The following is a 26,669-nucleotide window of genomic DNA, read 5'->3' on the forward strand; positions in this document are numbered from 1 at the left end:
ACAGAACAAAGAAACAGAGGCAGTCATAAGTAGTCATTTAAATTACCTAAATTGCTTGACCAACACAAAAAGACGCTAATACAAATTGAAAACAGTGTTTTGGGATACGTAGGAGGGTTGAGTGCAGGAATGCTGTAGGCTATGTCAGAAGAGGTTCTTCATAAGCCTACTTTCTGCAATTTGCTTATTGTCTGTGACTGAAGATCCAGAAAACAGATCACACAGGTAACACGTATCTCAAGAGTACCTGTGACAACAGCATTCATTTGACAAGTGAGACCTGTCTTTTCTAAGCCATGCTCTGTAATAGCAAGGACAAGCCTGTGGTTAAGATCTTCTCCCCATGTGTTTCTCTGACTTGACAGCCCTTATTTCTACACCAGGGTTCCTCTGTTTAATTAGTTACTTAAAATTAACTGAGTAAAAGTGAAGATTGTCCCTGTTGCGTAATATGAAAATACATCCCAAGTTCCTCAGTCTTAAAATCTAGTGGCAAATAACAATAATAGAATGAAACAGAAGGCGAGACCTTGGGATGCCTCTTTTAGTGTTTCCTTTGTTAGGAAAATAAACCTACGGCTGATTAAAGCTGTCCCTGCACATTTTGTATCAGCAAATGAAAAACAGGCTGAGAAGGGTTAATCTTTTGCTGCGGCTTTTCTGAAAACCAGAAACTGGCAAGAGGCAGCAGGACAGCAGAGGTTCGTGACCTCCAAGTTTGGAGAAAAACAGGATGGGTAGGGCTGCCCCCTGCTCCTCAGCAACAGAGATAAGGGACAGAAAGAGGAGTGATAGATGCTATCTTCAGTGCCAAGAAGGTAAAGGCCTTAACTTTCCCTAACAAATGAGGCTTTGCCTGCAGCTAGTTAGGAAGGTGAGTGTTCTGAAAAGGAAGTCTGGATGGGTCACCTGCCTCTAGCAAAGTGGGAATATTTGCTTAAGTGTCTCAGTAAATCTCTCACAGGGCTAGGTGGAACCTTCTGTTTCACTTCATACAATGACAAGCCCCTTTCAGAAAGCTATACCGGCACATGACTGGGAAGAAAAGACCAACTTGTATGACCAGCTAAGGAAGACAACTCTCTCAATAGAGGATGAGAAATAAAAAGGGAATTAATCTGTGGAACAGTAAACATGAGGTGGTTTTGAGGAGATGGATGTTGTCACCAAAGACAATAAACACTTGGTAGTGTTGATTATATGCTAGGAGCCAAATGAATCATTAAGTGTGACTAAATCCAGTATAAGACTAGCAGAACTGAAGATAAGTCCAGGGTTACACGTCTGAAAGGGCAAAGCAAGTACTTACACATCTTTAGTAGTCCCTGTGGCACCTAGAATGAAAAGAAGGAAAAAGTGTATGTTTACAAGATAATGGCATAATCCTTAAACCAACTGATAGTAAGTAAGCATTTTCCTGTCTTTCTGTCTTAAACTGTCCTTATGCATGTTGTAAATGAGAGATAGACACAGCCTTCTGGTGATCTTGTCTGCTACAAAGTCACCACTGCTAACCAAGCAGTTACTCCTAAATGCTTGTTTATTTTGAGCACATGCCATTTGATCCAGCTGTAGATTTGGCACTACATGTGTAAGTGCTGCTCCACTCTTCCTGCCAGACGAACAAGAAAACTAGACAGAAACACGATAAACACTGGGACACAATCCACCCGAAGTTCCAGTCACCTAAATAGATCAACCACCCCGTAATTCATCTTGATGTTCAACAAAAAGCAAGAAGAGACAAAAGCTACAACTGGGCTGCATGATCTCAGCGATCGATTTTTTGGTGACTCAGATGCTTCTTGCTGGGAAAGGCACATTCACTCAGATACGAACTCTTTCTTGTTCCTCCCAAGTTACTTATGCCATGTTGTTGTTACTGGTATGTCATTCACCTAAGTAACAGCAAATTACCCCTCCTACTAATTACAAAGGCTAGAGTAGACATTAGAAAACGTTTCACTTCTCTTTTTCCCCTTCCTCTCAGTGTTTAGCAGGAAGATGGCATCTGAGCTCACTGCAGAAATCAGTTACCACACCAATAGATGTTAGTTGTTTTTTTTTTATTTGTTTGGTTTGGTAGGCAAACATCTTTCACCTTACTCCAATATGTGGTAACGCGCCTTCTGCACTCTGACTTTAACCCTAGGGACAGAGAACTTTCAAGGCCTGCAAGGCCTTCCAGCACTGTGTACCTGAATGGACAGCTAGAATTGAAGGAAACATCTCTCCTTACTGCTAACTCTAGAAGATACTTTCAATCCTGTCACCCCTTTTCCTGGTAAGGATACAGACTTATCTTGTATGGCCATACAGATTTCTTTTGCTAGCACTGCTTCAAGGGTCAACAAAATCTCACTGGTGCTGCTATGCGTATCATTAGAAACTCATAGCTAAGCTGGAAGAAGCACTTCTATGTATGGACAAGCTCTGGTCCTAGCTTTTAACACTCTACCAGTCAGTTATCTGAGACTTTTGGCTCTAGAGGTGCATCTACATGTTATTACACAGAAGCCCTCCAAATTAATTGTGTCCAGATGGAAGGCTGGCATTGCAGCACCACACGCAAGCCCGCTCTTGGCTGATGTGGGAAGATGTCTTTTGCTACCCAGGCTAGTTGGCTCCAAATCAGCCCAGCTGCGTGTCTCCAGGATACCGCCCCGCACATCAAGACAGAGCCCAGGCGTCCACAACAACTCAGACAGCAGATATTTTGGGAAGTCTAATCACATTGCTGTAGGCAGCAGGAATTTTTTTCAGTAGAAACAATTATTGAGTCTGCTCTGCATTAGAAGTATAACTTTCTCATTTTCTTACATCAGCTTAAGCTCATTGCAAACAAACTTGATTTCAAAGGTTCATGGTTTTTGTGAAGCCTCTGCTGAGCCCTTCTTGAGTCCAAGCCAGGCTCTCAGCACTCTGGGTCTTGGAAGGAGAAGGGGAAATGGTTTCAAACTAAAAGAAGGAAGATTTGCACTGGTTCTAAGGAAGAAGTTTTTGACAAGAGCAGTACAGCACTGAAACCCTGCCCAGAGAGGCAGTGGATCTCCATTCCTGGAGACATCCTAGGTCAGGCTGGAGGGGCTCTGAGCAACTGATCTAGCTGTGTGTGACCCTGTTCATTGCAGGGGAGTCAGACTAAATGACCTTTAAGAGTCTCTTCCAACTCAAACGATTTTATGATTTTAAAAAATTAAGCCTTCCTTACAAGAAGTGTACCAGAAACGTTTGATACTTAGACCGAATCCTTAGCTGGGTAGAAAGAATTGTGTACTTACAGTACTGCTTAATTTCTGAATGGAGAGACGTAAGTTCCCAACAGACATCAAACATACTTCAAAGCCATACCCATGCTCAGTGCCATGCCCCTCTTCAGAGCATTACGTACAGAGAACTACGCATCATCTCTGTCCCCACCAGCAGCATGGGAGACAGATCTGGACGTAAGAGGGGTCAGCTCAGGGCTGAAGTCCACCTGGCAGGCAGGCATTAGGGTACAAATATACAAGCACTCTGGGACAGGAGATGTCTCAGACTCCTTAGGTTGGGGGCTGTGTAGAGCTACACCACCGAGTCTGCATCGGAGAGCAAAGCTATGCTACCAGTGCTCCCCACTCTCAGCAATTGTTCCCTTTGGCATTACAGGTCGTGCCATAGCTGGAATTCCCTGCAGACTTCTGAAATGCTTCTTGCATAGAAACACTGAGTTATGATGAAAACAAATTCACTTCTTAAGAGGTCATCTTTACTGGCTTGTTTCCCTCTGTTTTTATAAGTACAAAGAATTAGGTTACCCTCACCCCCATTGATGGGATTCCATCACAGTTTCGGTACTGTTATTTCTAATTTTCACTAGCAGAAGTGAAACCAGAACGTAGTCCTAATTCACTCGAGTACCTCTAAACTGTCTGAACAGAGACCTGTAAGTGTTTCCAGTTCACAAAACAGTTTTCTTGCTGGTAGTATTGTGCTTGAAAACAAACACCACTTCAGTTAGGCAGATCGTAACATTCACTATGTAAAAATTCATAAAGTTTCTTCACCAGGGAGTCTGAACAGCCCTTATACACAGTTTTTATTTCACAATGGGCTCAGTAACATTGCACTTTGCAAAGACTTGTGTTTATTTTTAAAGTCCAGGCCGCTCACCCTCACTCCTGTTACTTCACCAATGTTTCTTTAACTCTTCCATGTTTTGTAAGCAACAGATTATTTCAGTTTCTCAAGTTCCTCCTTCCAGAATTTCAGCCAAAACATTTTGTTAACCAACTATTCACAAATAGCTCCTCCACCAACAGCAAGACTGCTCTCTCGTAGCCACTACGTTTTAGAAATTTGACTTTAAAAAGGCTTTTCTGAAAGCTTTTCAAGTGTTTTTTTTTTTTCCAGTTACATCAGTTTGGCCTAAAAAAAGGCAGCAGTTGACCCTACAGACCTTGTTTTCATAGACTCAGTGATTTTGCCATGTGGCAAGTGGGCAAGATCAGTGTAGAGGTGGCAGCAGTGAAGAGCAGCACAACTGATGTTTTCTGTCATGTGCTCCCTTTTGATTTGCATCAAAAATCAGCAACAGAACTAAATCCTAACATCGTAGGAATTCTTTGTTGTGGGTGCTCCATCCCTGGAGGTGCTCAAGGCCCGGTTGGATGGGGCCCTGAGCAGCCTGGGCTGCTGGAGGGCAGCCTTGTCCACAGCACGGGGTTGAAACTGGATGAGCTTTAAGGCCCCTCCCAACCCAAGCCATTCTGGGATGCTAAGATTCTATTTTGATCTATCTCAGTGTAAATGAGAACAAAATTAAGTCAATTTAACAGAAACTGATTATTTCATCAGCTCCTCAGGTGGTACTGTGGTACACAGACATGACCCCACTCAAACACTAAGAACTATATTCAAAGCAGAATGGTTTCCTGAGTATTCCACCAACTTGATGTTAATAAGTCTGTTTAAATTTGGTGTGAAAATTCACTTTCATCGTAATTTGGCTGTATTTTAAGCTTCCCATAGAGTAACAGCTTGTCTGTATATTTAAATCAAGGCTAGACAGCCAGCTTCCAATTGAGTGCCATAATTTAAGGCGCTGTCATTGCTACTACAATTGATATAGGATGGAGGAGGCAGTTAAAAAACTTAGTGAAGCAATGCTAGAATTAAGGGAAATGCCTTTATGCCAAAAAGGGAGAAAGGCCATGTATTTTAAAGCCTAAAAGAGTTGCTTTGGAGCTTCTGAAGTATCAGGAAATACCATGAAAGAACGATAAGTAAGGTGAGGTAACAAAATGCCAGGAAAATAATAATTTCTTAATAAGATCATTTGCTATTACTAATAACAACATATTGGGGATTTTTTTTTATTTTTTATTTTTTACAAATAAATATAATCCAGTTAACATTAAAACAGCTGGTGGTTCTAAGAAGGATGTGCATGCATCAGCTTGCTCAGAAAACAGAAGTCACTGTTTCTCAGCTGAGGAGTCTCTAGGCCTTACATCCTTTTGTCTGATGTTCTGGAAGGAAAATCTGAGCTCTGTCAGTTACAGTGGTATTCTGGAGTGCTGCACCACAGACAGAAATGTTATTCTAGATCATGAATATTAGTTTAGATCCTGCAGACCACAGGGCTGAGAGCTCCTCTAATGTAATTCAAGCCGTGCAACACAAGCTAATGTCATTAAATGAACTATCATTATGTATATGTCTGCTTAGGAAAAATCTAGCTTGGCTGCAATTGAAATTTTACCCAAGTAAGAAAACGGGGACCGATATAACACAAGTTTACTCTGCTTCATGATGTATGCTACATCATTATCCTTAGTTGCAAAATATGACCAAGAGCATCACAGGTTAATTATAAGCACCTCCGGTGTTGATATCACTGACTGAATAATAGACATAACTTCAGCATTAAAGACGTAGCCATGCTGTGCAAGCCACGTAACTGGTGTGTGTTTATACTGTACTCATATCTTTCATTAAAATGCTGAGAATTACACTCTTCTTAAAAGGTTTACAATCCTGACTGCCAACAATATATCTTCTCCACATAAATCATTTTTGTCTGACATAGTATGTAAGGAGTGCTAAACTGCTAAACCAAATTAACTAACAGACAGCTAATGTCTTACCTTCTGCTACCAGCTGTTGGTGACTATAGGACCACTGACTGCACAGTTATCCCCAGTTTATAACAGTGAAAGTAAGAGCTGCACCTTGCAGAGCCAGACCTGCTTTGGAGAGATCTACGTGCGCAGCAGCAATAATCACATTACACTGATCAAGGATTTGACATGGTGTCGTTGTTTTTAACCTGTGCTAAGCCACTGGAAAGCTGGGGACCATTTCTAAAGAGTGTGCAAGAAGCTGCCAAGAAATGCAAGCCAAAGTATTTTGTGAGCAACAGTGCAGGCAGGTTAAGCTATCAAAGAGCCGTACATCATCAAGAATCTTTTATGAACACGCCAACATCTGACACACACAAAAAAAAAGCTACTGTCAAAGCAATTTTTGACCTTTAGTCAAAAATACTTTGAGTTCAAAGTAACGCACTGCATACTGCCACAATCCGTTCAGCACTCACCCATTTGTGTCTTGCAAAGAGCTCTGCAGGGCAGTGGTCACACCAATGGTGCCACGATTCCCACCACATGATGACAATGAGCAACCAAAACAAAAACTTCTCTCTTGAGGTGCTCTGATGGCTGCTTTGGCACTTTCGCCCAGCAAACAAAACCAGCCTGTGAGCACCACCCCAGCAGCACAAAGCAACTTCAAGTCACAGCGATGGGGAATCAACTAGTGGAAGAGAATTGATGTGATGCTCAAGAAAATCACCCAGTGAATTCCTTATAGACGTGAGAGGCCTCTGGTATATATAGTTCAGACAATATTTACAATCATTTAACAGAAATCTTGTGAACAATAATAGCAGAAAAGCCTCCCCCTTTGGGTGTGAGGCATGGGATTTAGAAAGATAACCCCACGCCACAGTGCATCCACCCATGCACACACCCTGAAGCCCTTCCACCCAGGCACAGGGATGTGCCCGGTGTTAAGGCCAGCAGCATCCCAGCGCTCTGGGTGCACGCAGCGGGCTCAGGGCTGAGCCCCGCGAGCTGCCGCTGCTCTGACCGCGGCTTTGCTGGGCGTTCAAGCCGTCGCGAATGTAATACACGCATCTGAGAGACTCAACGCAGGGATTTAAATAGGTGGCACTGTTTGCCGTGTGCAGTTAGGCTGAAAAATGATTTATAAATATCCGCATTTATAACGAGGAGGTCAAGGTCCATTTATTAATTTCCAGCTATTTTCCCTTTCTGCTGGGGTTGGGAGGAGAGGGGGAAAGAAGACACAACCGCACCATCTGCTCACACCTTCCCTGCTCTGTAAACAGCAAAGCGGGGAGCGGGAAGGGGGGGGGGGGGTGGTTATGAAAACCCCAATCTCAAGGCGCTCCCCAACTTGTCCGGCCAGCGAAGAGGTGGCACAAACCCATTCCCGAGGCGCCCTTACAGGGACGGATCCCACACCCCGTCCCCGCCAGCCCCAGTCCCCTCGGAGCTGCCCCGGTCCGGCCCGGCCGCCGCCCCTACCTCGCCCGCCCGCGCCGCCGGCCGTGGAGTTGCCGCAGCCCATGGGCGCCGCCCGGGCCGCCCCGCGGTGCGGAGCCGCGCTGAGGGAGCTGCGGCGGGAGGCAGACGGCGGCGGGCGGAGCCGGGTGGGAGATAAAGCCGTGGGGACCCCTCCTCCTCCACTTTTCCTCCTCCTTCTTCTCCTCCTCCTCCTCTCCCCACCCATCGCCCCGGAAACCGCCGGCCCCGCTCCGCTCCGCTGGTGCAGCCCCGCGGAAAGCTCCGCACCTTCCCGGCCATCCTCGGTACTCCTTAGGCTGCTCCGGGACGCCTCTCATCCGCTGGGGTGGCACAGGGCGAGGCGGCAGAGCCTTCACCTGCCATCGGCACCATCCGTTGCTGCTTCCTCAGGTGGTTCCTTTCGGTGTTCCTCTTCTAACAGAAGCGTCGCGCTGCCATTGGGTTGCTACTGGGATCCACTGGTTTGGGAGGAGCTACAGGTTCGCTGCTACCCATTGATACCAACGGCGCAGAGAAACGTGCAAGATGAGCGTGTTTCCCCCAAGCACACATTTGCTGCAAAAAGAATCTCCCAAAGGTTCACAAACACGTCTTTTTTGACCACCAATTTTCTGAAAATCACATACAGAAAAAAAAAAAAAAGTTTCAGGCTGAGCTTTCAAGTGCCAAACAACAGCCCAAAATGAATTTTTGTGGCAGGGTTATGAAGAGTGGGTCCTATGAAAGCAAGGCTGAAAGACATGCTTCAGAACCCCTATCATTTTCTAATATGAAAACAAACAGAAAGTCCCAGCTACCCACAGTGACCATAAAGTTGCCACACTGTGGAATAATCTATGAACCTGGTTTGTAGATCCTAGGAGGATTTAGGACAAAGGCAATGTGGTATGTTCCTGGGTATATTGTCAGGGATTATAACGAGCCAGTCTCTCCTGATCCACTTAAAAGAAGTGCCCCAAGGCAAACTTTCTCCCTTGGCAGCTGTATTGCAGGCATCTCCTATTCCATTTGAGAAGACATACTTTCATTTCAACTCTACCCACACTCTATACAGAGTATTTCAGTTTATTGCAGAAAATCTTTGTAGCAAAATATATTCACATAAGCAAGTTGGCCAAGTGAATGCTTTACATTAACAGACTGGAGCCTTCAGAAGGTGCTTTCCCTGCATCAGTGAACTCTTGGTACCCGCAGTCGCTCACCCCACATGCTCCATCCCCTTTGAGGAAGGCTGGGAGATACGTGGGCATGGACACATGTAAGTATTTCAGGTGTAGTGTTAAAAAATATTGCTATTCTTTCTCTAAATCAACCTCAAATTTACCAAATTGGGAAAACAAGTTAGTTAACGGGATGATCCAAATCTGAACTTCCAGCGATTTTCTCTTTTTGGACACTTTATTAGTCTGTATTTGGCACACAAACAATATACTTCTGTCTGTCAAGCTGATATGCAGGGCTATGGAGAATGTTTTTTAAATCCTACAGTTACTTTTAAATCCCATACTTAGAAAACAACCCTTATTTGTACAAAAAGGTATGATTTCCTAAATTATTTTTATTTAATAATTCATATTAAAACATTCACCCATTATTATTTTTTTAACATAATATATTCTTTCCAAAGTTTGTACCTCAGCTCACGCAAGTACTGAAAAAAAAAAAATCAGTATTTTCTTTCAAAGATTATCTAGATATGGATTATCTCAAAACCACAGGTGTCTGGGGGAAAAAAAAAAAAATTCGTTCCTTTACCAGAAATTACCTTCCTGAGAATATTTTTTTTCTCAGAATGATAGATTTGGAAAATAGAAATTAAGTTTTCCCACTTCAAGAGCAACACCACAAAACATTTATCAGAGTTAAGCAATGCAATCACTTTGTTCTGGTAGGTTCTCAGTTCCAGTGCTTTCAGGTTGAAATTCAAGGGCTTTCAGGACACTGTGGATTATGTTTCTTCCTGGACAGTTTTATGGTCTTACTACAGTGTTCTTTTATAGCTAGCAACCTTGGTTAGTGGTTTTCTCAAAATTGTTGAAATATCATGATGCTGTGTAGACAGTTGTGATCATTTAGCCATGGAAGGTCAGCAAGTTACAGCTCAATTTCCCAGTAAACCTACTGGGATAATTCTGCTTGGGTAAAAAAAATCACCATTGGAAACAAGTACAGTTTCTATCTATATAGCAACCCTTTAACAGATTCTCACATGTGAACCTGTTCCACCTGCCCTTGAGCCAGCATGAACCCTTGGCAGCCCAAGCATCCTACAGTGTGCTTCTCAGCCACATCTCATCTGAAGAACCCCTTTGTTTGACTCAAGCCTGGCTTCTGCTCACTGCAGCTGCTGCCTGGCTGTTCTTTGCACCAGGATAAACACTGAAGAACCACTCCCCCACTCCCAAGTTATTCATGATTTTTTTTCATAGTAGAATAACCAGCAAGGAATAAAGCTGCCATTCACCCACGCTACTACTAATCTGTCGTATCTCCTATAGTAGTCCTTAGTTAGCAACAGTGATGATAAGCTGTCATGTCCTTGCTGCTGTTTCAATAGGTAGTTAAAACACTTTGAAAGAGCATTCAAATTAAATCAAAATGATGGCTTCTTTATTTAAAGAACAATTACAGTAGTCCATGGAAGCTGACATCAGAAATAAATCATTTAAACTCTTCACTTTAAATGAAAAAGAGTATGTGTCAAGAACAGGGGCATTTTTCTTCCTGAGGCAAGAAGATTTTCACTCATTTATCCGTTCCAGTTTCCATAGAAATCACAAATAAAATTCTCATTACTGTGCCAAATTAGTCATAGATTGGGACGGAATCAACGAAATCAATGAAAGTGTAGCATTTAAAACCTGGCAGAACCGAGCAGGAACGATGGTCATGGAGAAGAACAAGCAGATTGCTGAGGGTAGGGCCATCCAGTGTGGGAGAAATGTGAATACTCTGTTAGCAAATACACCTGCTTACACAAACAACAAAAACAACAACAAAAAAAACCAGCTCTCTGTTAGAATTGATAGCAATTAATTTTGTAATGCCTCTTTAGTGTGGGTATTGTTAATACTGATGAAGATCCACGTTTTTTAAAGCTAAAAGTCCAGGGCATATGATTCTTAGCTGTTTCATACACTAAAATGGAGTTTAAGAGGGAATTTTTTAAAGGCTAGTTCATGGGAAGAAATGTTGCAATTCAACATTAGTAGTATCACATCTGTTCCTAAAAATGCCTAAGTTTTAGCACATAACCTTTGAAGAATTTGCTCCCAAGCTCAGTTATTACTAAAATTTTTCCTTTAGAACCATAGGGATGACGCAGTTTCGGGCCATGAATTGGCCTCTGTAAACAGCTACATCCATATTAGTGACAGTGAAATGTTGTTCCAATGTTACAGCACATTCAGGCCTAGGAGAGGGAATTGCTGGCTTTGGAAACCTGATCACAGTTGAGCCAGCAAAGTCCTTTCTGGGAAAAATGGAGGAAAATAAGAACATGCCTACAGAGATCTTTACTAGAATGCAAGTTCTGACTGCCCATGTCTTACTTTTTCCAGAGTCAGGAAGGTAGGAACCCCACCTTTTCGCTTTGCAGAAACAAACAAGATTTCAGTGACTTCCAATTAATCCAATTCCAAATTCATGGATGTGTTTTCCATAATTCCATTTGAGAAAGATGCTTGGTTTAGTGCTGATTTAATTGTTGCTACAATCCAAGGTAGTTGCCCTTGAAACTAGCAGATGGGCAAATGCTTAAATTGCATATTCAGAGACAGTCTGGCATTCTTTCTGTGCCCAAAAGGTTGATACATATGCTAGATTAGAAGTCTTATAATATAAGACTTCTTATATGGTATATTCAAAGTCTTATATGGAAGATACTTAACAGTGCTTCTTACCTCTGAGGTCACTCAACCTTCATTTTATGCTGCTGATGACAACTAGCCTCACAAAGCTCTACTCTAGGGGAGAAAAATCTTACTCTGCTGCTTTAATATGATATGCAGACTGAGTAATCTCCTTCTGTCTCTCGCTACATAAATTAATTTGCAACATGCAGCTAAATCAGCTCTTACAAAGAAAAGATCAGAAAAATGAAAAGATTAAGAAATGGAAAATAGCTGGAGAAAGGACTGTTATTCTGACACGTCTTTGAGATGCCTGTGCAGCAGAGCAGAGCATCCCTTCTAAACTGAGGCATGTTTCACTTAATCCCACCGATTTGTACTTAACACTTGAACCATTTGATAAGCTTAAACCAGTAATTAAATAGTAGAAGACAACCTTATCTGGATCAGTGATAAGAAACTCCCCCTGCATCAAAAAAGTCTGAGAAAAGGTACCATTTCTCGAGAGATGTTCCCCTGCCTCCTCTTCCCGCAGAAGAGCTCAGGGGAGATCATATTGCTCTCGACAACGATCTGAAAGGAGGCTGAAGTGAGGTGGGGGTCGGCCTCTTCTCCCGGGTGACAGCAATGGGATGAGGGGTAATGCCCTGATGTTGTGCCAGGGAAGGCTCCACTTGGGTGTTAGGAAAAAAGTTCTCAGAATGAGCGGTGCTGCAATGGCACAGGCTGCCCAGGGAGTGGTGCAGTCACTGACCCTGGAGGTGTTCCAGAACCGTGTGGATGTGGCACTGAGGACGTGGATTAATAGGCACGGAGGTGATGGGTTGCTGGTTGGACTAGGTGATCACAGAGGTCTTTTTCGATCTTCATGATTCTACGATTCTGTGTATCTACTGATCCTACGAAGTTGCAAACTTTCCTGTCAAAAGAGGCTCTTTGCATACGAGGCTTTAATTTCATCAGTATTACAGAAAAATGGTATCCCTCCTTTATTCTCTTTTCATTTTCATGCACTTTTTCAGATTTAATTCTTCCTCTGAAGAACAGCTGGTGTAGATTTCCGTTGCGGTGTTCCTCACGCAGTAATGGGTTCTGCCAGATGCTGCCTGTGAAGCCGAACAGCGCAATGCTGCCTCTATGTATGTAGCATATTGGCAAAATGTATTGAAAATGATTAAAACTGTCTTTATCAAATTCATATGTTTACCTGCATCTGATTATTTAACACTTTGTCTTTTGCAGACCGAGATAGGCTAAATTTTGCCATTATTTTTACAATGGCTGTATAGAACTCACAGTGTCTATATAGAATTCACACTGGGCAGGACTTTTAGAACTTTTATGTGCTGTTGTATTGTAAAAATAGGATTCTGCTTCAACAAATATGTTAAAAAAGTGAGAAGTATATGTCTATCAAAATAGCACCTCTTCCTATAAATACGCATTTAGTACTAGAGGATGCTAATTATTTAGATTAACTGAAGCTGATGTCATGCTAGGCATACAGGAAACAAAAGTTGTTCATACAGTTAACAACATGATTTTTGACAGACATAAAATACTAGATTTTAAGCACTTAGAGGGTTTTTTTTCTGCAGAATTCCTAAGAGCAGACTATTTGTGCACATGCAATAAAATAGACTGTAAGCAATCAGTAAGCAGACTCGTGATGTTCTCACAAAAGAGATCCTTTTAGCATCTACATAAAGGGACCATGTCCTCACATTTATTTTAATAGCAATGAAGAAGTTTACTCTTGTTCTGACACGGAATCAGCTTCTGGTCTCACAAGCAGAAGAAAATGGTAGATCCAAAGAAACAGAGATCATGAATCTCCACATTAAACATTTTACCAAGTTTCATTCATTTCAGGTTTAAGAAGCCAATGGAGGCAACACACCAAAACCCAAGATGAGCTGTTCCTCAAAACACCCCTGGCATTATTCCCAAAACACCGCTGTGTTGTTTCTTACTACTTGTACATGTAAATCTGTTCAAAAATCATGGCTTGAGGCTCTGGAAATAAATGAGATTTCGTATAAATGATGAACTTAGCTTGAAATAATTGCAGTGGAGATTGACTTCTTTGATTTCTAATCAGTGAGAATTTACATGCAGGGGCTTGTCTTTGTTCTTTTGTCTACAATAATAAGGAGTGGCTCTTCTGAGCAAAAACATAATCTCTCCTATGACCTCATGCAGCAAACCTGCCCTGAACACCAGTGCCCTCACAGCCCTGAAAGCCAACCTCCTGGGCTGCATCAAAAGAAGCATGGTCAGCAGATCTAGGAAGGTGATCCTTCTCCTCTACTCTGCTCTGGTGAGACTGCCCCTGGGGTACTGCATCCAGATGTGAAGTCCTCAATACAGAAGAGACTTAGACCTGTTGGAGCACATCCAGAGGAGGGCCACAAAAATGATCCCAGGAATGGAACACCTCCTCTGTGAGGACAGGCTGAGAGAGCTGGGGCTGTTCAGCTTAGAAAAAGAAGGTTTTGGGGAGACCTGAGAACGGCCTTTTGGTGTCTAAACGGGGGCTGTAAGAAAGGAGACAGGCTCTTTAGCAGTGTCTATTTTGACAGGACAAGGGAAAATGGTTTCAAGCTAAAAGAAGAGAGATTTAGATTGGATATGAGGAAGAAGGTTTTTTACAGTGAAGGTGGTGAGGCTCTGGAACAGGTTGTCAAGAGAGGCAGTGGGTGACCCAGCCCTGGAGACAACCAAGGTCAGGTTGGAGGGGCTCTGATCACCCTGATCTAGCTATAAGTGTCCCTGATCATTGCAGAGGAGTTGGACCAGATGGCTTTTAAAAGTCCTTTTCAACTCAGATGATTCTACAACAATCAGTTGGTTTCATTGTAATGAAGCCCGTGTCTTGATGCAGTTTTCAGGATCCTCAGCCTTGTTCCTTTTTGCAAAGCTGTGACACAGTGGAAAGCGAATTTTATGCACTGTATGCACAAACAGATCAATTCAGGTGAGGGCTGAAAAACCCTGCAGACTTTCTTTTGTCGTAGATATCTCTCAAAGTAATTATGTTAGTTTAAATGTTGGTGAGAACATTTTGCATGACATTATTCCTGATCTCCCAGTCATGGTTTTGCACTGCTGTTTCTCTTGGGGCTTTTCTGTTTTTGCTATTTCATACAGGTTTGATTTCAGAGGGTGAAAAACTAACTACGAACCATGAGTCCCCCTCTAAGAAAACCTCATGAATATAATTAGATCCTATTGACTCTGTCTGCTGTACATGTTGTCCACATGCTTCATGGTTTTCACAAAGACAGATGCTTTGTGACCTAGGATCTTGTCAGCACTTATGTCTAGAGAGTATTTAAAGATAATGACTCTTGTGACTGTTGAACTAAATGTTCTGGTTTTAAAAAGTGAAAGAAAAACAAGGATAAGCAATGTGTTACCATAAGTGAATTTGAAAGAAATGGAAAACTATTTACTGATCTGGCCAACATTAATATGCCTGATTAATCTCAAAGAATTTGACAGGCCAGATATAAATTTCTATGTTTGTAGGATTGGATCTATGTAGCCAAGTAATGTGTTGCGTGGCTGACATGGGTAACAAAGCATTGTTACAGGTGTTGCAAAACTCCTGCCTGTTGCACAAATCATACAGTAGGAAGCAAAAGGAAGGGCAGCATCTCAGCTGCGGGGCAGATTTAGGAGGACGTGCTGTAAGATGCTCAAGCAGTAATGTGTGGTGGACTGATTATGCACGTGGCCTGCTGGGGTGAACTGCCTTGCTTGTAGCTTGCTCTCTGTGGCCTCTCCCCTGGAAAAACTCTGTGAGCACACTGAGAGAGGTTTGACAACAGGAAGCATTACTGCACAGCAGCAGCTTGGCCCTGCTGCCACCCCTCCCAGGAACCACACTTTTACCCATGGTGTCAGAGCCATGCATCTCAGACAAGACAGCCCGAGAGCTACAAGGCTATGATAGGCGGCTCACAACCTCTGCTGTAATCATGCAACCATCTGCTCCCCTTGTACTCCTGATGTGTCCCCAGGAAAGGAGGCCACCAGCATGCCAATGTGACAGTCATGCTCCTGGCAGCAATGCTGCAGCATCTCAGCACACACACCGAGAGCAGATCCAGCTGACAGAGAGAAAAGGGTTTCCAGTATTCGTCTTTTTCCATACAGCTTAAGAGCTTCTGAAGGGCTATCACAGGAATAGCAATTGGAAAGTCTGATCTAGTGAAGCTGAAAGCCTCTGAGCATTTTGGAAGAACACAGAGCTTGGTGAGATGGTTCCTGCTGCACCAGATTGGGGTGTCCAAACCTTCTGCCTGGGCAGAGGTCAGCAGTGCCTTCTCCTGATACAGCTGCACTTGCTTGTGTACCCACGTTCATGACACTGCCCTTGCAGGCTGCCTGGAGGAGTTACTTCCCCTTCAGGAAATAAACAGATTGTGGTAGTGCAGCTACAGCTGTTGCCTAGAGCATCCTCACTGCTTTCTGTTCCATCCTCTCTATTTTCTGCAGACACAAACTGAAGCCCTGTGGCACCACCATGTCACACAGGACTGGACCCCTGGGTCTGTCTGTCCTAACTCTGGCTCAAGTGCTGGGTGCACAGGACCCAGGCAGCTTCTGAAGTTCTCCAAGGAGGACACTGCCTCTCTGGGCAGCCTGTAGCTCCTCACTATCACAACATTTACATACGCAGAATAAGACCCCAAAGAGCAAGTAAGATATATTCCACACGTAGGATATACTCTAATATTTACATGTTAACATCCAACTTTCCGTAAAACTAGAAGTTTTAACTTTGACTAAATCTAGATATCTCCTATCAATCAGTTTTTTTAGTTTAAGCAGAAGAGATGCCCAGGGGATAATGAATCAAACCGAGATCAAAGCCAGATAACATGAACTTTTCAACTCTTGTTCAAAATGGAGTGCAGGGCCTGGTTGGTTCAGATGGCCTTGTGATTAAGAAGGAAAAAAAAAGGCTAACAGCCAGCTTTAGGCACAGTGACAATAGTAGGTGCACTGGCATGTGCTGTCTGCATTCATGTTGCATTTTAAAAATGATCAAGTAAGGGCTCTGCATCAGTGGTTGCTCTGACACCCAGGTGGCAGCCTTACCTGCCGAGCCAACTGGCAGCACGGTGTTTTGGCCTCTAGTAACCCTTACAGCAAACAGATTCATCATTAACATTTCATAAAACAATTATATACCAGGCATTACATTTCTTTTTCTTTAATCTGCAAAATTGTACCACGTATACCTTTCTTTGATGAAATGCTTACTATTCTTTATGCTACTTTTATTTTACAGCAAGATTTTTCTCTCTAGCTCAGATACACGAACTCCATTGGACCATCACCTGAAACAGGGAAGATGTTTGCTATGCTACTTTAGGGAGCAGTACAGGTAGAAGGAGCCTGTAGCATCTATCTGCTCAAGCACTGCAAAAACTGCACACAGAAGGTAATATTAGCTTAAAGGATTTCAGTACTTCCCTCCAACAATGAGCTGCCCATCCTCTGCTTGCTCCTCCTACCTGGAAAGCAAATGAAAAATGGTAATACCCTTCAGCAGTCAGGCTCCAGCTGAAGAGCCACGTGGACACCAGCAGAGGCAGTCATGGGTGTAGCTGTGGCAACACCTCTAGCAGGCATTGTCATCAGAGGTTTGGGCTTTTGAAACCATACTCTTATTCTGGATCTAGATGGAGGCTGCTGCTGTTTCAAGTACCTGGTTACATAAGGGAACTTAATTGTAATTAAATTACATGAAATTAAGTACGACAGTTACACCCTTCGCCTTCAAAGAGGTTTTAATTTGATCCATCCCACTCTCAAGTACATCTGTACATCTCCATTCTGGCATACTACTAATGTGTTTAATGGAAATAAGCAAAGCCATGTGTTTTACATTAACACAAAAAAGCACGAGGTCTTGGTTGCATGGCAATTAATAATTTCAATGGAATTTTATTTCAGCCTGGTATTATCTTGTGGGTCATACACCAAATCACAAGACACTCTCTCAGTGTCCAGGAGTTCTCATGTGCAATAGATGCCCTATTATTAAAGTAACCACGAATGTCTTTACATATTGTTAAAAATTGTTTTCAGATGCTTCTGGCACTGGGAATAATTCTACTACCTTACAAATCCTTCACTTGCAAAAAAAATTAATTTGAATGATTTATTGCAACTATAATATATCGCCTGTATTTATTCAGGGCAACTACACAACTTAGGGTAAATTGTTGTACCTCTAAAAGTCATCTGTAGTTCAAAGGTTTCTTTGTCGCTGTGTTAAATGCATAAATAGACTGAGCTGACTTAGCAAACATGTGACTAGCACATTACTGCTCAGAAATTTCTTGCAATGTACAAGGTATGAAGCCAGAAAGGAAGTATAATGCAATATGTTCTTTAAAGTTATAATGTAATACATGAAAAAGAAAACACAACGCAACGTGACTAAGTCTGTAACTGGTCAAACTGGAAAAAAATAATTATAGTCAGCTCTCCATTAATTCTGGGTGGATTATCAAATTTGGAAATAAATTATGCTAAGGATGCAGAATAGCTGCCCTGTTTCCAAACCAGTCAATTAAAGTTGGCAGGGCTCATTAACTCATGCGCAGCACCACACAGATTCAGCATTACTGCTTCCAGCCCTGGCTGGGCAGCTGGGTGGTTTGTTACAAAAAGACATTCCTGACAAGCCTCAAACAATTTGCAGTAATGTTATGTGTTTTTGCATCACTTTGCCAAGAGATAGCAGGCATAGCGGGCAAATCTCAAGCTTACCGATCTATCCAAACTTTCTTCTTGCCTTTAAAACCTTTATTTTTTCTCAACTATGAGATCATTGAGCTACATTCAGGCTCCTGCCATTTTTACCATTTCTACCTAAATACAGTACAATTAGTTCATGCGATGTATTACTTCATCCTCAACACTCAATTATGTATTGATTTTATGTTATTAAGTCTTATTAGTTTTATAAGCAGTGCACATCAATTTCATTTTAGCCATTACAGGAGTTTCACCTCAAGCCTTCACATTCTAAAAGGTGTTTATCTTAACCTAATCAAGTCATCTGTGGCTTACAGAATAAGCAGATAAAAATTCATCGGAACGCTTACTGGAACTGTTTTCCAGCTCAGCTCATGCTGTGACAGGTTTTTGGAAATAGAAAGCACATTCAGGTGACTGGTTCTAGGCACTCTGTCCACTGCTTCATTATTCTCTTTCCATATGTACAATGTTCACCTTAAATATGTCTTCAAGGAATAGCTAAGAAGGTTCTTATTCAAAGCTACCAAGCTCTGAAGAAGTCAGCCTGAGTACAGCACTGGCTCAGGCACCAGAGCGTGCCTTGAAGCATGCAAGCTGGCATGTACCTAATTTCTGCATACTACAGCTACAGTGGTAAAAATAGTTGAAATCTTCATTGGTAGCACTGTGGATTATTTTAGCTATTTTAGAAACAACAGAGTTGTCAAGACTGAGGAATAATTCCTGAGACCTAATCAAACTAGCTACCCAGGAAACAAATTTCACAGTAATTCATATTCATAGTAATCAAAGGAAAAGATAATTCCAACAATTAATAGGCAGAATATTATTTTTATGTAAAAACACCTGGACTGCATTGGGGCAGTGTAACAAAAATGTTCTGATCACTATAATAGAAATATGGAATTATAGAATGGCTGAGGTTGGAAGGGACCTGAGAGACCATCCAGTGCCAACCTTTACTGTGGCCAGGGCTGCCACCCACTACATCAGGTTGCCCACTATGCATAAGAAATCAGTAACGTTTATAGACCCGTAAGGAAAGGCAAAGAAGAACATGAAATACTCATTAGTCACCTTTCAACAGTTACTGAAGTGCTTTTTGTTTTATTTGAATAAGACATGTTCCGGAAATAACTGTCCTCAATTTTGGAAAGATGACAACAAGATTCCACACTCGAGCCTTACACTAAACCAAGCCATTGAGAGGAACGAGATTAGAAAGCTGTTGTGAAAGAAGACAACATGAACTAAAAACACAAACCACACTTAGACTTTGTTGGTGAAAGAACAGCTTAACGGGGACGAGCTGTTGCTGAACTATTTCAGGACATGGGAGTGGAAGGGGACCTAAAGGTACTTTAACAGACACATAAAGCATTGACTTCTCTTCCTCAGTGATTTTTAAATAATGTTTTTTCAAAATCTTTAAAGAACAAAAAATAAGATTTTAATATGGATTGACAAAATTGGCTTAGAAGAGGTCACAGATTCCTAAGTCTAACGCCCAGCTTCATACTCTGTACACACACAAAAAAACCCTCTGACCTCTTTGCACCATTCTAAATTTCTCTGAAACATTATCATTATAAAACCCGTATCTATTTTTGTTTTCACATTATGTAAATATATACTGTCCATCAAACTTGATATATTCAGTCCTAGCTAGTGATTTCTATTGCTGCTCAGTGTATTCAGGCAGGAGAAGGAGACTGAATGTGAGAGCACTGTTCTTGCTGCAGAGACTGGAACAGGGAGTCCAGCTTCAGGACTGCTGGAGCACAGTCATACCGAGGCAGAGTTGGAACATTGGGTTAAAGGTCCTATCACAAGCTTCAGAATTAATACCAATCAATGTCAGACCCACAGAAATTCCTTAGCCACAACTGCAGGGTTCAGTGATCATTTCTTATATAATTAAAGAAAATAATCATCCAGCTGATTTGTAACATTTTTCTAAGACTGTGTTTTAACCAACAAGAGCTGTATTAGCAGTCACCTTTCTCACCATATAGAATGCTTACTATTGTTTAAGAATAACAGAAGTGGAAAATGCAGGCACTTACAGTAATGGCAAAATAGCAGATGCTAAAGGTTTGGAGTTCAACTCAGATTTCATGTTTTTTTCCAACCATTTTTTCTTCTTTCCAAGGAGATCAGCATCATGAACAATCTAAAGGTGAGCATTTTTTTATATGAGGATAACTTCTTCGCATTGTACAGCTAATATTTTTGTTTGGATAATCTGTTCAGTAGGCATGATTCTTTCTAAACTCTTCAGAAATGTTTGTGTTTATTTCAAATGGGATTTTGTTTTTTATTCTCTCTAGTTTTGTCCTGATCCACAGTGGAACAGAGAAAGGCTACAGATGGCAAGTACGGAGGAGGAGTTGGACTTGATGATCCTTATGGGTCCCTTCCAACTTGTGATATTCAATGATTTTGTTACTCTAATTGATTTTCAGGTCAGGAACTTGAGACTTTTATAAAAACTGAATCTTGGTATCACCTACACACCTGAAGTCCAAGCATTTATATTATGCAGTGCATTTAAGACAGCAGTAAGATGGTAAGGAAATGATGGCTTTGTACACAAATGAGCAGTAAAGGAAAACATGTTCCTTCCAACATTCTCAACATAGAGATATGGCTGTGCTGAGGCACTCTGTGTTCCGTAATTCTTCTTGCAGGGCAGTCCATAAATAAGTAGAAATGAAAACACCCCAGATGAGGATTGCCTGTAAGCACGCCTGGCTTAGCCATAGAATCATAGAATGTCTTCAGTTGGAAGGGCTCTTAAAGACTGAGCTCTTTCCCCCTGCAAGGTTAAGCCATCCACTGGAATGCCTCCAGGGACAGGGCATCCACTTCTCTGGACAGTCATTCCAGTGCTTCACCAGCCTCTGAGAAAAGGAGGCTTCCACTTAACATCTAACCTAAATCTCCCCTCCTTCAGTTTAAAGCCATTCCCACTGGTCCTATCACTATCAGACCACGTTAAGTCAGTCTTGCTCTTGCTTATAAGCTCCCTTCGAGTACTTCTCTTCTCCAGGCTGAATAAGCCCAGCTCCTGCAGCGTTTCATGACAGATGAGATGCTCCAGCTCTCCGAGCATCTTCAAGGCCCTGCTGTGGACCTGCTCCAACTGCTCTGCATCCTTCTTGTGCTGGGGACCCCAGGCCTGGATGCAGTACTCCAGAGGCCGACCTGAGCCCGGAAAGCCACCCAGGTCTCGGGGTGCTTCCCACAGCCCGTAGTGTCAGCACTGCAAGAGGCCCGGGACTGCCAGAGGCTCTCAAGCCCCGCAGATACAAACCAGAGGACGCACTCTACCCCTCATTTCCATAGCAATCCCTCTCCCTCCCAGCCTGCGTGCATCTCCGAGGGGCGGACCCACAGCCCCTTCTTGCAGCGTGGGGCACGGGGCCATGAGCGGGACAGCCGGCGCGGAGGGGAAGGGCGAGCCGCTGCCCCTCACGCCCCACGCAGCCCGCAGGGCTCCGAGGAGTTAACAGCGACAGGAAGCCACCCCCTGCCAGCCCTGCCCCGTGACTCGCTTCCTCCCACGGCCGGGAACTGGGAGGAGTGAGCGTCTCCGACCCCGCCAGCTCAGGCAGCCGCCGTGCCCCGCAGCCTGCGGACGGACAGCGCGGGGAGGGACCCCGCCGCCGAGCCCGGGGCCTGCCCGCCCCGCACCCAGCCGCCCCGCACCCAGCTCCCAGCCGCCCCGCAGCGCCGAGATGCCCGCCGTCGACAAGCTCCTCTTGGAAGAAGCTCTGCAGGACAGCCCGCAGGTAGTGGGCTGAATGCTACTGAAGGTGACCCCATTTTAAATGGGGCCAGGAAGGGAGGTCGGGCACTTGTCACCCTTTCCTTCCCAGTCCCTGCAAGCTCTGTGCTCCCGTGCTGGCGTCTGTTGTCCGCTGCAAAAGCGTCCCCTGAGCGCTGTGGAAAACCTGCAGTGGAGAACATGCAGTGTCGCGGTGGCTGTGGGCGTTCCAGGGAGCTGTGAGGCCTTGGGAGCTGGGGTGGGAGGGGGGGCGAAGAAAGAAGGGGAAAGGGAGAGTGGAAATTTCTCAGAAGGGTGGGGAAGGTTTACTTGAGGTCAATATGCAAAGCAGGCAGAGATACAGAAGTAGTGGGTGAAGCAAAAAAGAAAGAAGGGCAAGGGGGGTCTGCATGGGTGCTGCTCCCAAGCATCCCCACATCGTAATTCAGACTCACTGCTGGTGGACCGGGAGGAGGGATCAACAGGTGAACTGTGGAACAGATGGCTGAAAGGTGTTACAGTGTCTGTCATGAGACAGCTGGAAGGAAAGGTTGAACTTGCACCTGTCTGGAGTTAATGAGCCTCAGGGCTCATCTCGGTCACTTCTTCTTAACCCCTTGTCCGGTGATTTCATGAAATCCCATCTCAATAGGAATGATTTTTGTCAAATGTTGAATGTGTCGTGGGATCTCAACACTTGGATGTTTTCAAAACTCAATTTGGAAAAGTCTTGAGGAGCTTGATGCCTGCTGGCCTCCAGAGTTCCTTCTGACCTGAGCTGTACAGTGTTCCACTCTGTACCAAAGTGTGCTACATTTATTTTGAGCAGTTATTAATGTTTTTAGTAGGAACTTCCCCAGTGCATTCTGAAGCTGAAGAACGCACAGGGTGGATGAACTCATTTTCCTCTTCAGTCAACACTTCCTTTGATGATTAAAAATGAAACACTGACTGAAAGCAGTTGAACAAAGCACTGAATTGAATTTGGAGGTCTTAGTGTTTCTTCTGACCTGAAGGCTGTTAACAGATCTTTTCCAATTACTGGAAGTACTGGGCTGTGTATAAAGCAGGCTGTTCGCAGGCTGTTTTGGCCTGGGTTGGTTTGTTCTGTGACTTTGGGAGAGATGGGCGTTGTTTAACTTCGTGCCATGGAAATGGATAATTTTTTACCCCATTTTTATTTTTATTTTTTTTCTGGGTGGTGGACTTTACATTCACAGCCCTAGTGGGTTCCTGTATGAGCTGGGCACTACAAAATTGAAGCAGACAGGTAATCTCTGTCCCCCAGAACTTTCAGTACAGGAACTTGTGTGATCATAGTCGTGTATAAAGTGACCTGATTCTCTTCAGCCTCGTGCAGTCACTGACAGAGGGGTGATAAAATGAGGACATAACCTCACTTTTTAGAAAGCTCGTGAGGTATGTAAATTACATGCGAGACAGAAGATTAGGCCATTTCTTCATCAGTTTTTTGAAACTGTTTTTTCTGTCACCCAGCAATACAGCATTTTGTCCTGTTTTCTCTGCAGGTGCTGACCAAAAATGGCCTTAAGAAATGGCTTAATGTTGAAGTGCTTGGTCACAGCACAGAAGGGAAATTTACCTAAGCTGCTATGCTAAAAGCAAGGGAAATACATGGGAAGGGGAATACAAGGGAAATACAAGGGAATGTACATGAAAGTAGCTTTTTTTCCTGTGCTGTGTTTCCAGCAGCCAAGATGATGATTCTGTTAATGGGGCCTCCAAAAATGTTAGCTTATACTTGGAGTGCTGCTTGATTTCAGCAGCAGTGTCTGCTATTCCAGAACTTACCAAAACAGCAACAGCAAAAACTACAAATACTGAAATTTTGTTGCCGTAATTTGTGTTCTTCAATACGAAAATTTCCAAGCATAACTTCCGAGCTGCTTAATAATTCATTGTTGGTATTATTTTTGATCAAAGCACCAGTAACTGAGACCAAGACTTTCAGAAATGATTTCCCAGTGCTGCTTTTCCCACATGTCGACATCTGAAAAATGGAATGTGCAAAAATTCAGGACAGTTTAGGAATCTGAATCACAGCTGGGTTCTGCATCCTTTTCCAAGATGCAGAAACATCATAGGTAGCCTCATTCATATGGCAGGGGGGTTGGAACTAGATGATCTTAATGGTTCCTTCCTACCCAAACCATTCTGTGATTCTATGATCCAGGCAGCTGCTTTTTAATTTTTCAGTATGTAGTCATTTAATACTGAAGACTCTCAGAATCATACCACTGTCCCTGAAGGGAAGAGAGAACATTTAGGACAAAGTTCTTGAAGGATTTTGAGTTTTTCAGGACCAACACAAATCTTGAGAGACTAGCAAAAAATAAGTGCCTTTGGGAGTACCTCTTGTTGAAATAGTGGAACTACTTAAAACTGTGTTAAGACTCTAAAATTAGCTTACCACATTGGCACCTGGATACTTCAGCTGTATTAAAAGGCTCTTGTAATAGGAGGATGGATAAAGCTGATAATATTGAAGTACTGGTGTTTATGGGTGCCCCTCAGGTAAGCAGATGAGTCTAATTGAAGTAATATAAATTAGCTGTGCAGATGGGAAGACATTGCCAGTTAGCATCAAACTCATTGGATTTACCAACGTTAAGACTAAGGATGGATCATGACTTTGTTAAAGGGGCTCTGTCACGTTTAGTGGCATTGCAGTATTGCATTGGTGGAGTGGAGAACATAGGGGGTATCTGAATGTGTGCATACCTGTGTGCCCGCTGTTGTAGGCGAGCACTTGGTTGTTGGGTGCGGTTACATCCCCTGGCTTTGTCAGTGGCCCTTTAAGAGTTGCTCAAGACAGCTGAGAGTAAATAATACTCTGTAAATTACCTAATGGAAAGGAGTGCTTGTGATGCAGTCTGATGTTAGGGAAGTGAACTGAGTGTTTGACCCAGAGTCCTTAACGCGGTTTGGATTACTGCAGTCAGCAGGCAGATATTCAGGATTTTTTACATTCCTGCTTATGTTGGAAGGAATGCCTATTAGTTAGAGCTGGAGTCCGGGAGTGAGGAGTTGGCCATAGCTTTTCTATCACTTTGCTTCCTACTGCCTCTGTTTACCTATTCCTAACTGGAGGACTTTTACATGGTTTGAAATTCTGAATAAACAGAGCTGTACAAGGACAGAGGCTGATTGTTTCTGACTAATCTGTCTTTTTGTTACCACTTATTTACGGAGCCTTTACGAATCTTTTTATCATTTTCCCTTGATACTAAAACTGTTTGTTTGCTTTTTTTCCCTTTCTGAAGACTCGCTCTTTGCTCAGTGTATTTGAGGAAGATGCGGGAACCCTCACTGAATATACAAACCAGTTGCTTCAGGCAATGCAACGAGTCTACGGTGCTCAGGTAATTTTTCATTTGTTTTTCTTTTGTTTCATGTGCAGAGGAAGATAAGTTGCTATTCTGGCACTGTTATTTACATGAAAGGTGCCAAATTCTGGCACCTCTTGTGGCTCCAGGAGAGTCGTGGGTGTTTTCCATCTGATAGTTCAGTCCTTTATCACCTGGAAAAGTCCAGCCTATGAAAAAAGTCTTAACCTGCTCTGTCTGCCTCTGTACAGTTCAGAGAAGAGTTATTGTGCTATGTCCTTACTTTACAGTGTATTACAAGGCCAACCTTTACAAAATTGCTTGCTTGCACGTAAACACAATGCACCAATAGATGTTCACACTGACCTTAGGCACCTAACTTTGATGCTGTGACTCACTATCTTAAAGAAACTCTGTGCCCATTGATTATAGCGAGAATGTATACTTCAGTCATACAGAATGTGAGTACCTAAAGTATTCAGTGTGAAAAATAGGAGAGCAGGAGCAGAACACTTTTTCAAGCACTTAACCAGCCTAGGTGACTACGTCCCTTTGAAAGTAAAACTTGTCGTTCATATCCAGTGCTTCCAAAATGCAAATAAATCTGGCTGATTGTGACTGAAGCTAGGGGTTCCCCTGTGCGTAGGACAGATGTTTCAAAGTACCATACCTAGGTCTTTAGAGACATACCCAGTATTTCATGGGACTTGTACAAGCATTTGTATAATCAGGTACCTGAACTCCTAAGAAACAGTGCTTTTCCTCTTCTTAAACTAGTGCAGCAGAGAATGTGGAAGGATGAGGGGAACGATGGTGCTTCGAATTTGCAAGGAGACTGAGTGCCTAGTTTTCATCAGTAATAATTCAGCTGTAAAACTAGAGCAGGTATACATCCACTTGCTGGGGTTGCTCTTCGGACTGACTGGTGATATAACTTGGAAGGAGCAGTCTAGCTACCTACACCATGAAGACCCAGCTTTGAAGACCATGTATTAATGTCTTGGATCCTATGCAAATGCATAGCAATCACAGACTCCAGGTACAACTCAGATGCTTAGAAAGCAATAAAGCATATCGCCAGTGGTTTGAGAGGGAGCATGGAATCGACACTGTGAGTCACTGATGGGTGTTTTGGAAGTCTCACTCAGATTTTGAAGTGTGATGGGCATCTGAGACCAGAGAGCAGGTGGGTGGAAGAAGGAAATCAGAGGGTAAATAAGGTTTAATAATCAAGTGTCCAGCTCTTGCACTGTCTTTATCCACTACTGATGCCTTTTTCAAATGCCATTTTTAGGGAGTGGTGATTTTAGCCCGTGATTCACACAAA

At 43.0% G+C, this 26,669-nt stretch overlaps 2 protein-coding genes across 11 annotated transcripts in view; one reads left to right on the forward strand and one right to left on the reverse strand.

The window, feature by feature from the left end:
- Positions 1-7,696, reverse strand: part of CUNH12orf75 (chromosome unknown C12orf75 homolog) — a 134,751-nt gene extending 127,055 nt beyond the window's left edge. For all 10 annotated transcript variants that reach the window (XR_010622565.1, XR_010622564.1, XR_010622563.1 and 7 more), the window contains exons 1-2: positions 7,593-7,696; positions 1,310-1,334 (exon numbers count right to left, since the gene is read on the reverse strand). Coding sequence is in view for 7 of the 10 variants with exons in the window: in XM_065743097.1 (XP_065599169.1) it covers positions 1,310-1,334; positions 7,593-7,635 (68 nt within the window). In the remaining 3 variants the exon portion in view is untranslated. The remainder of the gene's footprint in view (positions 1-1,309; positions 1,335-7,592) is intronic.
- A 14,231-nt stretch (positions 7,697-21,927) lies between these two features.
- APPL2 (adaptor protein, phosphotyrosine interacting with PH domain and leucine zipper 2) overlaps positions 21,928-26,669 on the forward strand; it is a 29,386-nt gene continuing 24,644 nt past the window's right edge. Inside the window, exons 1-2 of the mRNA XM_065743078.1 lie at positions 21,928-22,020; positions 25,280-25,378. Coding sequence (XP_065599150.1) covers positions 21,967-22,020; positions 25,280-25,378 — 153 coding nt within the window. The 5' untranslated portion in view covers positions 21,928-21,966. The remainder of the gene's footprint in view (positions 22,021-25,279; positions 25,379-26,669) is intronic.

Source organism: Cyrtonyx montezumae, unplaced genomic scaffold (genome assembly GCF_038088225.1).
Source record: "Cyrtonyx montezumae isolate F1298 unplaced genomic scaffold, pur_monq_1.0 scaffold_3, whole genome shotgun sequence".
NCBI lineage: Eukaryota > Metazoa > Chordata > Aves > Galliformes > Odontophoridae > Cyrtonyx > Cyrtonyx montezumae.